Consider the following 15,075-nt stretch of genomic DNA (forward strand, 5'->3'; position numbering starts at 1 on the left):
CTATGAGGACGGGGCGTGAGTCATTCTTGGGTAGCTCAGTTGGTAGAGCACTTGCCCGCGAGAGGCAAAGGTTCCGAGTTCGAGTCTCGGTCCGGCACACAGTTTTCATCTGCCAGCAAGTTTCATATCAGCGCACACTCCGCAGTAGAGTGAAAATTTCATTCTAGAAACCTTTTGTAACTGTTTACTGTTATTATTATTATTACTATTATTATTATTATTATTATTATATCGTTTCGTGTCAGTCCAACTAAGGCCCACGTCAAGAAAGCTACTTATTTCTATTTTCTTTCATCCTACTCCAAAATTCTTCCACTTTCTCAGAACGAGCTCTTTTCCTCTCATGTGACCAGATGACTCCAGTAGTTTTCCTGTTGATTCTGATCTCCTTGAAAACCTTTGACCTTGATATCTGTGTGAAATTGTCTTCGTTGAGCAATGTCTCCGTTCAGTCTGCGTTTCTTGTACGTCCTTTTCTTATCCTGCCTCCCTACCCATTTTTATTGTCTGATTTCCAGATTTTGAAGATTATGAGGATCTTCTTTGTTAATCTGTTTTTCTGCATACTCTCTAGGTGTCCATAGATTGAAAAACGTGTTTGCCAAATATGATGTGTTATTTTACGCGAGAGTGACTGTAGTTCCTTATTTAGTCTCAAAACTCAAATGCCATCTTCGTTCTTGATTGAACCCAACATCATTGGCAAGATTCTTCTTTTTTTTCCAAATCTTCTGATCGCGTAAAAGTAGTTTTCCGATCCGTAGAGGACTCCTGATTTTACAACTGTATTACAACGCTTTAATTTAACATCATTGAAATAACATTTTTATTGTAGACATTTCTCACTTCCATGTGTGCTGTTCTCCTTTTTTCTGTTCTGATTTTATGATTATGATTATGATTATTATTATTATTATTATTATTATTATTAGAATTAATAATTATTACGATTGTTGTACCGTTAAACTTTTATGCTAACATTAAATGTATCCGCATTTGCGAATATGGACAACCATCAGATGCAGAATTGAATGACGAAAACGAAAATTTGTTCCGGACGGGAACTCGGACCCGAATTTCCCGCTTATGGCGAGCGGTAGCCTTACCATTTTATTTTATTTTTTTATTTTTTATTTTTATTCTATTTATTTTATTTTGTTCTATATTGTCTGCTGAATTTGTTCGGGGCCGATGTCCGATGATACCCTTTCAGGTTGTTCGTTGATCCGTTCACTCACTTTTTTTTTTTTTATTACAGAGGGCAGGTAACCCTCTGACCGAACACGCTGAGCTACCGTGCCGGCGCCATTTGGCTACCCGTGCACGACTCACGGCCAGCCCCAAACTTCCACATGTCATCAAAACATCTACAACCTGTATCCGTACTTCCATTATGTATATTCCTGTACAGGTGAGACATTTTACTTGAAAGTCGCTTGCCCAATGTCGGCGGATAAATACGATATTACACTGCCTGCATTATTCGAAAGTACGATACAAAGTTCTGCTACTAATATACTACTACTACTACTACTACTACTCTCACTGCTACTAGTAGGGCATGTTGTAGGATGAGAAGGGAGAGCAGTAATTATGCTGCTAGTAGCAGTAATAATAATAATAATAATAATAATAATAATAATAATAATAATCATCATTCTGACTCTTATTGTAACATTTTATGCCAGTTAAGTATCTCTACGTACTTAATACATCAGTAAAATGCGAATTTTCAGTCCTTTTCCGAGCTTGTTAAATTCCCCCTCCGTTACTCCGCCGCCCGGCGTAGCCGAGCGGTCTAGGGCAAATTGTCAAGCTTCGCACGGCTCCCCCGTCGGAGGCTCGAGTCCTCCCTAGGGCATGGGCGTGTGTGTTGTCCTTAGCGTAAGTTAGTTTAAGTTATATTAAGTAGTGTGTAAGCCTAGGGACCAATGACCTTAACAGTTTGGTCCCATAGTAACTTACCACAAATTCCCAAAATTTTTCGTTACTCCCTCCTATGCTAACTGCCGTTAGGCAACTAATTGCCACCAACATGTTTCTTCAGATGGGATCCATATTCTTGTGGAAGGTAATGCGGTGTGAGATTTCGATTCCTTTACTACAAACCGTATTCAGTTCAAATAGTTCAAATGGCTCTGAGCACTATGCGACTTAACTTCTGAGGTCATCAGTCGCCTAGAACTTAGAACTAATTGAACCTAACTAACCTAAGGACATCGCACACATCCATGCCCGAGGCAGGATTCGAACCTGCGACCGTAGCGGACGCTCGGCTCCAGACTGTAGCGCCTAGAACCGCACGGCCACTCCGGCCGGCCGTATTCAGTTGTTCGAGGCCGATGATAATACTTCGAGGCCATTACCAAATTTTCAGTCAGTTCCCATAGTATGGTGTACACATCCATGACCAACATTATTTTACATACACGGCACAAGTAAGGTGTAGCTTTTGTTTACGTCCCAAAAACGGCAGCTATGCGTAGTGTCTTTGGCCAATGCATCTCGAAAAGCATTCAGGTACCGTCTCTATCTCTGTGTGAAGAGTCTCTACCGTTGAATGTCGTATTTGGGAATTTTGACAGAATAGTTTCATTTTTAACTTTTCAGTTATTTGCACCTCTGGTGAATAGCATGACCCATGTGGTCGATCCTTGCCTAACGATAATGGAATGTTAAGTCAACAGCGTTGTTCCTGCGCCCATGCTATATCCAAACGCTGTGAAGTGCCGTAGGCTGAGGTATACGATCGGTCGGTGGTGTCTGAACTCTGTAGCCCTGTAGAGAGAAAGTGACATGATAGTATGAGGGCTCACCGCTTCAGTATTTGCGCGGAGAGTGTTTTCTTGCACTGTGACACATATACGAGGGATATTCGGAAAGTAAGTTTCGATCGGTCAAGAAATGGAAACCACTGTGAAAATTAATAAAGCTTTCCACATTTGTGTTCGACAGGTCTACTATGCCTGCCAGTTGCATCACTTTGCTCTTTTCAATTCTTAGCGCATGGTGAGCACATAAAGATGCGTAGAAAATAGTGTCTCCCGCCAAGTATAAGGTCCTGGTGAGAGATTTTGCCCGATGTTATGCAGCGCACATTACATTACTGTCATACGCTTCCTACTTCGTGACAATTCTCAGTCGCAATCTGCAGGGGCAATGAAGATGCTCCTGCAGCGTTTTCGATGGGAAGTGTTTTATCACCGGCGCTACAGACGGTAATTGGCTCCCTCTGTGTTTCATCTCTGCTCACATTAACTACTGGCTATGAAGATAACATTTTCGCACAGACAACTAGCTATAAATGAGCCCAGAAGAGAATTGGCGGGAAGCACAGGCGGCTGCCTTCTATGACGAGGGTGGTGGAAAGTTGGTACTACGCTACGACAAATGTCTAAGTCGGAGAGGTGACTATGTAGAGCAGTGGCTGGAAGCTGTAGCTAAATGTTGCAGATAAAATATTTCTGATTATCATAGTGGTTTCCAATTCGTGATCAGTCGGAATTTACTTTCCGAATAGCCCTGGTATCTGTTGTTTCAACTCATGACGGCCGAGAGTGGCTGCGTAATTAATATATCATTATCAATTTCTGTCCCTTGCGGCACTGTTTTTTCCACAACTGTGGCAACAACCTTGTCGTGTACAGCCTTGACGTGTTGGCACTTGACAAGTCCAGTTCCTGCATAACTTTAGAGATGGAATTCACCTCCAACTGTACCCACGCTGTGGAGAATGGAAACTCTCCCGCTATATTCACCGACCATGTTCATCCACAGTAAAACAGAATACGATTCATCGCTGAAGCCAGTGCGATGCTATTCATCGGAAGTCCTTGCACTCCGGTCACGACACCATCCCAAACGCAGCCGTTTGTGTTGTGTTAACAGCAGCCTTCGCATACGGCGGCAGTTCATTAGTACGGCTGCTACTAGTCTGCCACCAATGGTGCGGGATAACACAAAATGTTGCAGGGACTCTATTACTTATTCCCGGACGGCAGATGCAGATGTGAAGGATGTACAGTGTGCCTGGTGCACAATACGGCACTCCTACTTTCACGGCTGGAGTGTATAGGATCCCATGCAGCTGTGGAGATGTTTATGTGGGTACCACTAAAACAACTGTTTCAAAACGTTTGGAAGAGCACAAGGGCAATTGTAGAAGAGGAGAAACGGAACGATCAGCTGTTGCGGAGCATCCTTTCCAGCCAGGTAACCACCATATTCGTTTCTAGCGGCCACAAGCGGATATTACGAAAGGCTCTACAGGGAGGCTATCGAAATCGCCAAACACCCTAATAATTTCAGTCGAAAGCAGGAGGGCGTGAAATTAAACGGTATATGGATGCCGGTATTGAAGAAGATGTGTACCACCCGTCCACCACTGGGTGATGGTAACAGCGACCGACGGCAGCGGACAGCGGCCAATTGCCCTGACATTTTCAAAACACGTGACGTCACGCCTCGGCGCGAGAGCGCGTGGACAGGGAATTTAGCGGCAGTCAGTAGCGAGCCAGTGGGTGTGTTGGACCTTCCATCGAGCTACAGACCCCCTTGAAGATGTCCTCCGCAGACGGGGACGAAACGTTGGGAATTGACACAGAATTCATCAAGCGACCACGGCATTACAAAAATGGCTCTGAGCACTAGGGGACTCAACTCCCCTAGAACTTAGAACTACTTAAACCTAACTAACCTAAGGACATCACACACATCCATGCCCGAGGCAGGATTCGAACCTGCGACCGTAGCGGTCGTGCGGTTCCAGACTGTAGCGCCTTTAACCGCTCGGCCACTCCGGCCGGCACACGGCATAACATCCCGGATTATTATAATGGACATAACTCCTACATTGTGATCAGACGTGATCGACTGGTACGTTGACGAGGAGTATGCCGGCCGTCACGTCCCCATGCAGTCCAATATCGGGCCGCTGTCACTTACGCATGCGCCACAATTCTCGATATACCACTATTCGACCAGGCGTTCAAATGGAGACACACAATGAAGGCCCTTTCCAACTGTGCCAAGTGCTGATAACGCTGCCTCACATAAGTAAGCAACATCTCCATGTCTTCAGAGTCATTACAGAAAACATGGTGCAGTTCACGCTCCTTACATATCTTGCCAGGCCTGGTAACAACTGTAAACACTGAAAACACTAATGCACCCTGGTGGCCTTTCTACCGGCCACAATCAATTGGAAAACTAATCACTTATATACAAGTACCTGCCGATGAGGTTACGTGCACGAAGTTACATTGACATCCGATCATGGATTCTGCACGCTTCATTTGGTTTTTTCTTCAATGAGTGTATACTGCTCATGTACAATACAGACTGTAATGCTGCCTCGCTAACGGTGTCTGGTTAGATATAAGAGAATATTGAAGGCCCTTGCTTGTCTGGTGAAGTACAGGCATAAATAAATACAAGTATACCACCGTAGTGATGTAACTGTTCAGTGATCTTCCAATCTACGATTCGTGAAAAATTTAGAGTTTTCTAGTGACCTGACCATCCCTTTGACACTTCGTGAGTCCAATCGGATGGTTGGACTGGAATCAAATGCCCTGAACGTGGACGCAAATTACTGGTTCCACATTTACACATCTACATCTACACCCACATCTCCATAGGTACTCCCCAAGCCTCCGTACGGTGCATGGCGGAGGATAGCCAGTACCACTTCTAGTCATTTCCTTTCCTGTTCCACTTGCAAACAGAGCGAGGGAAAAACGACTGTCTATATGCGTCCGTAGGGGCCTTAATTTCTCGTATCTTCGTGATCCTTACGCGCAAGATATGTTGGCGGCAGTAGAATCGTTCGGCAGTCAGCTTCAGACGCCGGTTTCTAAATTTATCTCAATACCGTTTCTCCAAAAGAACGTCGCCTTTCCTCCAGTGATTCCCATTTGAGTTCCTGAAGTACCGGGTGATCAAAAAGTCAGTATAAATTTAAAAACTTAATAAACCACGGAATAATGTAGATAGAGAGGAAAAAATTGACACACATGCTTGGAAAGACATGAGGTTTTATTAGAACCAAAAAAGAAAACAAAGTTTACAAAATATCCGACAGATGGCGCTGGACAGCGAAACGCCAGTGACTGCGCATGACAACCGTGTATAAAAGAGCTGTAATGAGAGATTCAGATGCGCCAGCAGTCACAACATGTTGACGTTACCTGAAAAGGCGCTTTTAGTGAGCTATATTATCAGAATGGGGAATGTGCTAGTTCAGCGTTACGATCCTATGGCCATAGGAACGGGATTCTAATGGGTAAAGGTCCGTTGACAAATGCAGCTGTGGCGAGAATGATTTCGAAGTTCGAAGCCACGGGTTGTTTAGACGATAGACCCCATAGTGGCCGACCAAGCACAAGGCGTAATGCTGCTGCGACAGTTGAGGAAGAAATGGAGACTGTAGCGGGTTCGTCTATGCTCGGGGAAGTCAGCGCTCGTGCAGTCGCACGTCACACCGGCATTCCATACACTACTGTTTGGTTGGCACTGAGGCGTACCCTCCGATGCTATCCGTACAAAATCCATCAGCATCATGAACTGTTACCTGGTGATTTAATGAAGCGGAGGGCATTTGCGGTGTGGGCGTTTCAAAAGATGGCGGAAGATGACGATTGGTTGAGTAACGTGTTGTGGACCGACGAAGCTCATTTCACGCTCCGACGGTCTGTCATCGCCCACAACTGCAGAATTTGGGCTACCGAAAATCCTAGAACTGTCGTGGAAACTCCACTGCACGACGAGAAAGTCACGGTATGGGTTCCATGTACCACATCTACCGTTATCGGGCCTTTTTTCTTCGAGGAAATGAGTGATTCTCTTTTTGTAACTGCTACCGTGAGACAGGGTTGTAGCCTCTCCCCGATGTTATTCAATCTGTATATTGAGCAAACAGTAAAGGAGACAAAAGAAAAATTCGGAGTAGGTATTAAAATTCATGGAGAAGAAGTAAAAACTTTGAGGTTCGCCGATGACATTGTAATTCTGTCAGAGACAGCAAAGGACTTGGAAGAGCAGTTGAACGGAATGGACAGTGTCTTGAACGGAGGATATAAGATGAACATCAACGAAATCAAAATGAGGATAATGGAATGTAGTCAAATTAAATCGGGTGATGCTGAGGGAATTAGATTAGGAAATGAGACACTTAAAGTAGTAAAGGAGTTTTGCTATTTAGGAAGTAAAATAACTGATGATGGTCGAAGTAGAGAGGATATAAAATGTAGACTGGCAATGGCAAGGAAAGCGTTTCTGAAGAAGAGAAATTTGTTAACATCGAGTATAGATTTAAGTGTCAGGAAGTCGTTTCTGAAAGTATTTGTATGGAGTGTAGCCATGTATGGAAGTGAAACATGGACGATAACTACTTTGGACAAGAAGAGAATAGAAGGTTTCGAAATGTGGTGCTACAGAAGAATGCTGTGATAAGGTGGGTAGATCACGTAATTAATGAGGAGGTATTGAATAGGATTGGGGAGAAGAGAAGTTTGTGGCACAACTTGACTAGAAGAAGGGATCGGTTGGTAGGACATGTTTTGAGGCATCAAGGAATCACAAATTAAGCATTGGAGGGCAGCATGGAGGGTAAAAATCGTAGATGGAGACCAAGAGATGAATACACTAAGCAGATTCAGAAGGATGTAGGTTGCTGTACGTACTGGGAGATGAAGAAGCTTGCACAGGATAGAGTAGCATGGAGAGCTGCATCAAACCAGTCTCAGGACTGAAGACCACAACAACAACAACCGTGACGGGTGAGAGGTACGCCGATATGTTACAGAATCGCATCATCCCCAGACTGGCTGATAAACACGTGCTGGAGCGTACGATGTTTATGCAGGATGGCGCTCCACCACATATTGCCAGACGCGTGAAAGGTCTCTTCCGCGCGTCCTTTGGTGATGATCGTGTGCTCAGCCGCCACTTTCGCCATGCTTGGCTTCCCAGGTCCCCAGACCTCAGTCCGTGCGATTGTTGTCTTGGGGGTTACCTGAAGTCGCAAGTGTATCGTGATCGACCGACATCTCTAGGGATGCTGAAAGACAACATCCGACGCCAATGCTTCACCATAACTCCGGACATGCTTTACAGTGCTGTTCACAACATTATTCCTCAACTACAGCTATTGTTGAGGAATGATGGTGGACATATTGAGTATTTCCTGTAAATAAAATCATCTTTGCTTTGTCTTACTTTGTTCTACTAACTATTGCTATTCTGATCAGATGAAGCGCCATCTGTCGGAAATTATTGAACTTTTGTATTTTTGTGGTTTTAATAAAACCCCACGTCATTCCAAGCATGTGTGTCAATTTGTACCTCTCTATCTACATTATTACGTTATTTATTCAGTTTTCAAATTTATACTGACTTTTTGATCGTTACGTGTTGTTCGGATCTACCGCTAACAAATCTAGCAGCCTGCTTCTGAATTGCTTTGATGTCTTCCTTCAATTCGACCTGGTACGGATGCCAAATACTCGAGCAGTACTCAAGAATATGTCGCACCAGCGTCCTATATCCGGTTTCCTTTACAGGTAAACCACACTTTCCTAAAATTCTCCCGATAAATCGAAGTCGACCATTCGCTTCCCTACCACGGTTGTCACCGGCTCGTTCCATGTCAAATCGATTTGCAACGTTAAGCCTAGATATTTAAAAGACTTGACTGTGTCAAGCACGACACTAGTAATAATGCACCCAAACATTACAGGTTTATTCTTCCTTCTCATCCGGATTAACTTACATTTTACCACATTCATGTCTTGACGCCATTCACTACACTAACTGGAAATTTTGTCTATGTCGTCTTGTATCTTCCTACAGTTACTCAATTTCGAAACATTACCGTACACCACGGCATCATCAGCGAACAACCGCAGATTGCTGCCTACCCCGTCCGCTAAATCATTTATGAGAACAACAGCGGTCCTATCTACATCTACATCTACATCTATACTCCGCGAGCCACCTTACGGTGTGTGGCGGAGGGTACTTATTGTACCACTATCTGATCCCCCCTTCCCTGTTCCATTCACGAATTGTGCGTGGAAAGAACGACTGCTTGTAAGTCTCCGTATTTGCTCTAATTTCTCGGATCTTTTCGTTGTGATCATTACGCGAGATATATGTGGGCGGTAGTAACATGTTGCCCATCTCTTCCCGGAATGTGCTCTCTCGTAATTTCGATAATAAACCTCTCCGTATTGCGTAACGCCTTTCTTGAAGTGTCCGCCACTGGAGCTTGTTCAGCATCTCCGTAACGCTCTCGCGCTGACTAAATGTCCCTATGACGAATCGCGCTGCTTTTCGCTGGATCATGTCTATCTCTTCTATTAATCCAACCTGGTAAGGGTCCCATACTGATGAGCAATACTCAAGAATCGGACGAACAAGCGTTTTGTAAGCTACTTCTTTCGTCGATGAGTCACATTTTCTTAGAATTCTTCCTATGAATCTCAACCTGGCGCCTGCTTTTCCCACTATTTGTTTTATGTGATCATTCCACTTCAGATCGCTCCGGATAGTAACTCCTAAGTATTTTACGGTCGTTACCGCTTCCAATGATTTACCACCTATGGCATAATCGTACTGGAATGGATTTCTGCCCCTATGTATGCGCATTATATTACATTTATCTACGTTTAGGGAAAGCTGCCAGCTGTCGCACCATGCATTAATCCTCTGCAGGTCCTCCTGGAGTACGTACGAGTCTTCTGATGTTGCTACTTTCTTGTAGACAACCGTGTCATCTGCAAATAGCCTCACGGAGCTACCGATGTTGTCAACTAAGTCATTTATGTATATTGTAAACAATAAAGGTCCTATCACGCTTCCCTGCGGTACTCCCGAAATTACCTCTACATCTGCAGATTTTGAACCGTTAAGAATGACATGTTGTGTTCTTTCTTCTAGGAAATCCTGAATCCAGTCACAAACCTGGTCCGATATTCCGTAGGCTCGTATTTTTTTCACTAAACGTAAGTGCGGAACCGTATCAAATGCCTTCCTGAAGTCCAGGAATACGGCATCAATCTGCTCGCCAGTGTCTACGGCACTGTGAATTTCTTGGGCAAATAGGGCGAGCTGAGTTTCACATGATCTCTGTTTGCGGAATCCATGTTGGTTATGATGAAGGAGATTTGTATTATCTAAGAACGTCATAATACGAGAACACAAAACATGTTCCATTATTCTACAACAGATTGACGTAAGCGAAATAGGCCTATAATTATTCGCATCTGATTTATGACCCTTCTTGAAAATGGGAACGACCTGCGCTTTCTTCCAGTCGCTAGGTACTTTACGTTCTTCCAGCGATCTACGATAAATTGCTGATAGAAAGGGGGCAAGTTCTTTAGCATAATCACTGTAGAATCTTAAGGGTATCTCGTCTGGTCCGGATGCTTTTCCGCTACTAAGTGATAGCAGTTGTTTTTCAATTCCGATATCGTTTATTTCAATATTTTCCATTTTGGCGTCCGTGCGACGGCTGAAGTCAGGGACCGTGTTACGATTTTCCGCAGTGAAACAGTTTCGGAACACTGAATTCAGTATTTCTGCCTTTCTTCGGTCGTCCTCTGTTTCGGTGCCATCGTGGTCAACGAGTGACTGAATAGGGGATTTAGATCCGCTTACCGATTTTACATATGACCAAAACTTTTTAGGGTTCTTGTTTAGATTGTTTGCCAATGTTTTATGTTCGAATTCGTTGAATGCTTCTCTCATTGCTCTCTTTACGCTCTTTTTCGCTTCGTTCAGCTTTTCCTTATCAGCTATGATTCGACTACTCTTAAACCTATGATGAAGCTTTCTTTGTTTCCGTAGTACCTTTCGTACATGATTGTTATACCACGGTGGATCTTTCCCCTCGCTTTGGACCTTAGTCGGTACGAACTTATCTAAGGCGTACTGGACGATGTTTCTGAATTTTTTCCATTTATGTTCCACATCCTCTTCCTCAGAAATGAACGTTTGATGGTGGTCACTCAGATATTCTGCGATTTGTGCCCTATCACTCTTGTTAAGCAAATATATTTTCCTTCCTTTCTTGGCATTTCTTATTACACTTGTAGTCATTGATGCAACCACTGACTTATGATCACTGATACCCTCTTCTACATTCACGGAGTCGAAAAGTTCCGGTCTATTTGTTGCTATGAGGTCTAAAACGTTAGCTTCACGAGTTGGTTCTCTAACTATCTGCTCGAAGTAATTCTCGGACAAGGCAGTCAGGATAATGTCACAAGAGTCTCTGTCCCTGGCTCCAGTTCTGATTGTGTGACTATCCCATTCTATACCTGGTAGATTGAAGTCTCCCCCTATTACAATAGTATGATCACGAAACTTCTTCACGACGTTCTGCAGGTTCTCTCTGAGGCGCTCAACTACTACGGTTGCTGATGCAGGTGGTCTATAGAAGCATCCGACTATCATATCTGACCCACCTTTGATACTTAACTTAACCCAGATTATTTCACATTCGCATTCGCTAATAACTTCACTGGATATTATTGAATTCTTTACTGCTATAAATACTCCTCCACCATTGGCGTTTATCCTATCCTTGCGGTATATATTCCATTCTGTGTCTAGGATTTCGTTACTGTTCACTTCCGGTTTTAACCAACTTTCCGTTCCTAATACTATATGCGCACTATTTCCTTCAATAAGAGATACTAATTCAGGAACCTTGCCCTGGATACTCCTGCAGTTTACCAATATTACGTTAACTTTTCCTGTTTTTGGTCTCCGAGGACGGACATTCTTTATAAACGATGATAATGTCCTCTCTGGTAGGCCGTCAGGTATTTTATCGTTTCGCCCAAGGGGGGGTCCCTCTAACCTAAAAAACCCCCGTGTGCACGCCACACGTACTCTGCTACCCTAGTAGCTGCTTCCGGTGTGTAGTGCACGCCTGACCTGTCTAGGGGGGCCCTACAGTTCTCCACCCAATAACGGAGGTCGATGAGTTTGCAACCATTATAGTCGCAGAGTCGTCTGAGCCTCTGGTTTAGACCCTCCACACGGCTCCAAACCAGAGGACCGCGATCGACTCTGGGCACTATGCTGCAGATATTAAGCTCAGCTTGCACTCCGCGTGCGATGCTGGTTGTCTTCACCAAATCAGCCAGCCGCCGGAAGGAACCAAGGATGGCCTCAGAACCCAAGCGGCAGGCGTCATTCGTTCCGACATGTGCTACTATCTGCAGCCGGTCACACCCAGTGCGTTCAATAGCTGCCGGAAGGGCCTCCTCCACATTAAGGACGAGACCCCCCGGCAAGCACACCGAGTGCACACTGGCATTCTTCCCCGACCTACCCGCTATTTTCCTGAGGGGCTCCATAACCCGCCTAACGTTGGAGCTCCCTATAACTAATAGGCCCGCCCTCTGTGACTGTCGGGACCTTGCCGGAGAATCGGCCACTGGCCCAACAGGCGAGGCACCCTGTGGTGGCTCGGAAACGATGTCATCACCACTAGGAAGCACCCCGTACCTGTTGGAAAGGGGTAAGGCAGCTGCCACGCGGCCAGATCCCACCTTCGCCTTTCGGCCAGGCACGCGCGAGCCCACCACTGTCCGCCATTCACCCTGGAGTGACGCCCGTAGAGCCTAGAGCACTCCTGACGGTACCCTTGTCTCTGATGAACACTCGCCGTCGGGGACAACATACTGGGTTTTATTACCTAAGAAGTCTGTCATTTGGAGTGCACCGTGATCTGTTGCCTCCACCCTTAACTAGTCTGCTAAGTCAGTTCAGAGGTCAGAGAAAGGCAAGGCCATTTCACTTATACTACAGAATGAAGCTTAGGAATGCAGTATGGTACTCAAATCAATCTTTTGTATAAGAACAGTTTTACCTTTATGTGCATTAGACGGAAGTGTGGTCCTGTACCTAATCCGTCAACAGAGGTTGAAAATAACGCTTCAGTTGTAAATTTCTTTATTTTCACAGTCCGCAGCTCGTGGTCGTGCGGTAGCGTTCTCGCTTGCCACGCCCGGGTTCCCGAGTTCGATTCCCGGCGGGGTCAGGGATTTTCTCTGCCTCGTGATGACTGGGTGTTGTGTGACGTCCTTAGATTAGTTAGGTTTAAGTAGTTCTAAGTTCTAGGGGACTGATGACCATAGATGTTAAGTCCCATAGTGCTCAGAGCCATTTGAACCATTATTTTCACACAGCCGGTTTCGGACTGTTACAAGCCCATCCTCAGGTGTCGTACTGGAAATAGCAAACGACGAGAGATAATTTTCACACACCGCAACACATATAAAACACAAAAAATATTTTTTTCCCTAAAAAGTTTTAATTTAAAAAAAAAAACATTTCGAAACCGCCTGTCGGGCTAAGTGCTGTGAAACTCATGTCAATGCGCAAGTGGCACCGGAATTCGGACACTGCCTGTGCTGTGGTCCCCGAGCGCCGCGTGTACCAGGCGCGGTGTGTTGCCTATGAGCGCAGAACAGGGAGTAGCGGATGCGAACGAGGAGGCAAACTGGTAAACCAGAGTGGCAAAACGCACTTTTAACATGTATCGTGTATTTTTATGTAATTTTTTTGTTTTTTTCTTCATTTTTAATGTAAACGACTAAATGCAAATTGTGAACGGCCGGACTAGTAGCCACGCGTTCTTCTCTCCGTGAATAGGTGGCAGCACTTTCGCCACTTTTGTTTACTTCAAAAAATGGTTCAAATGGCTCTGAGCACTATGGGACTTAACATCTGAGGTCATCAGTCCCCTACAACTTAGAACTACTTAAACCTAACTAACATAAGGACATCACACACTTCCATGCCCGATGTCACGCGGTCCCAGACTGAAGTGCCTAGAACAGCACGGCCACACCGGCCGGCTCTGGTTTACTAATTTACCTCCTCTTTCGCATCCGCTACTTCCTGTTCTGCTCCCAGAGGCAGCTCACCGCGCTTGGTGCATGCAGCACTCGGGGACCACAGCACAGCCTTAGCGTCGTGATATCATTTGTATACATTCTCTGCCCAGGCAGTCGTCCGTAGTACTGTCTGGTGCTACTTGCGCAATGACATGGGTTTCACAGCACCTAGCCCGAGCGGCGGTTTGTAAATATTTCTTCAAACTTTTTCAGAACTTTTTAGGGAAAAATATGTTTTTGTGTTTTATCTGTGTTGCGGAGGTGAAAATTATCTCCCGTCTTTCGCTATTTCCAGTACGACACCTGAGGATGGACTTATAAGAGTCCGAAACCGGGCGTGTGAAAATTAAGAAATTTACAACTGAAGCGGTATTTTCAGTCTCTGCTATAATGCTTGGTTGCGGATGTTCTTCCAACAGGATTGTTTGCTGCTAAACAGTCAAGTTACGGGAATGAGTAATCTCGTTGTTTTTTCAGCGAACTGTGGCGGTCTTTTGGGCCTCTTCATGGGCTTCAGCGTGCTGAGCCTGGTGGAGGTCTTTTACTTCTTCAGCATACGCATCGGGTTCACGCAGATGCTGCGCCGATCTGTCCAGTAACGTGCCGCAGCCGCATTGTGATCTCCAGCATCGCAGCTCGCCATGGAGCGCACTGTGCCACACACTACCAATGCCAAGCACTTGTATTTCTTGTGTTAAATTATTTCGTTTGTAATAAATGTTCCTTTTTTAAATTGTGTGTTATCCTTGAGCTTGCCTAATGATACTTTGTATGATACCGCAGAGAGAGAGTGAACGCTTTGCTAAATATAGTGTAATAAAAAAGTACCTGCGGATACTACACTTTTCGCTAGGTAGGTGCCTTGCTTAGTATCTTTGATTTTGTGGAAAAATTTTTGTGTAGGTTATGCACCGATTTTGAACATATCGTTACGGAGCAGTTTTTTGACTATATGCACTAGTACTTGAGCAGTTCAGATATTCCCACAAGGACGGTAGTTCTCAATTGTCGTGTACCCAGGACGTAGACACGAGTATCGATTAGTCCGTTTTTTTATTGGGTTACTCAATTAAATTATTTCAAAATGAAGATGAATTTTTGCTTGTCCAGACATATTATAGTTCAATTCTTTTATCTTGGCGGCTCGCGCATGCCCGCC

At 44.7% G+C, this 15,075-nt stretch overlaps 1 protein-coding gene across 1 annotated transcript in view; it reads left to right on the forward strand.

The window, feature by feature from the left end:
• The window catches only part of LOC124594430 (pickpocket protein 28-like), a 141,712-nt gene extending 127,066 nt beyond the window's left edge, over positions 1-14,646 (forward strand). Inside the window, exon 10 of the mRNA XM_047132806.1 lies at positions 14,394-14,646. Within this exon, the coding sequence (XP_046988762.1) occupies positions 14,394-14,515 (122 nt within the window). The 3' untranslated portion in view covers positions 14,516-14,646. The remainder of the gene's footprint in view (positions 1-14,393) is intronic.
• Positions 14,647-15,075: the final 429 nt, after the last annotated feature.

The sequence above is a fragment of the Schistocerca americana genome, chromosome 2, assembly GCF_021461395.2.
Source record: "Schistocerca americana isolate TAMUIC-IGC-003095 chromosome 2, iqSchAmer2.1, whole genome shotgun sequence".
Classification (NCBI taxonomy): domain Eukaryota; kingdom Metazoa; phylum Arthropoda; class Insecta; order Orthoptera; family Acrididae; genus Schistocerca; species Schistocerca americana.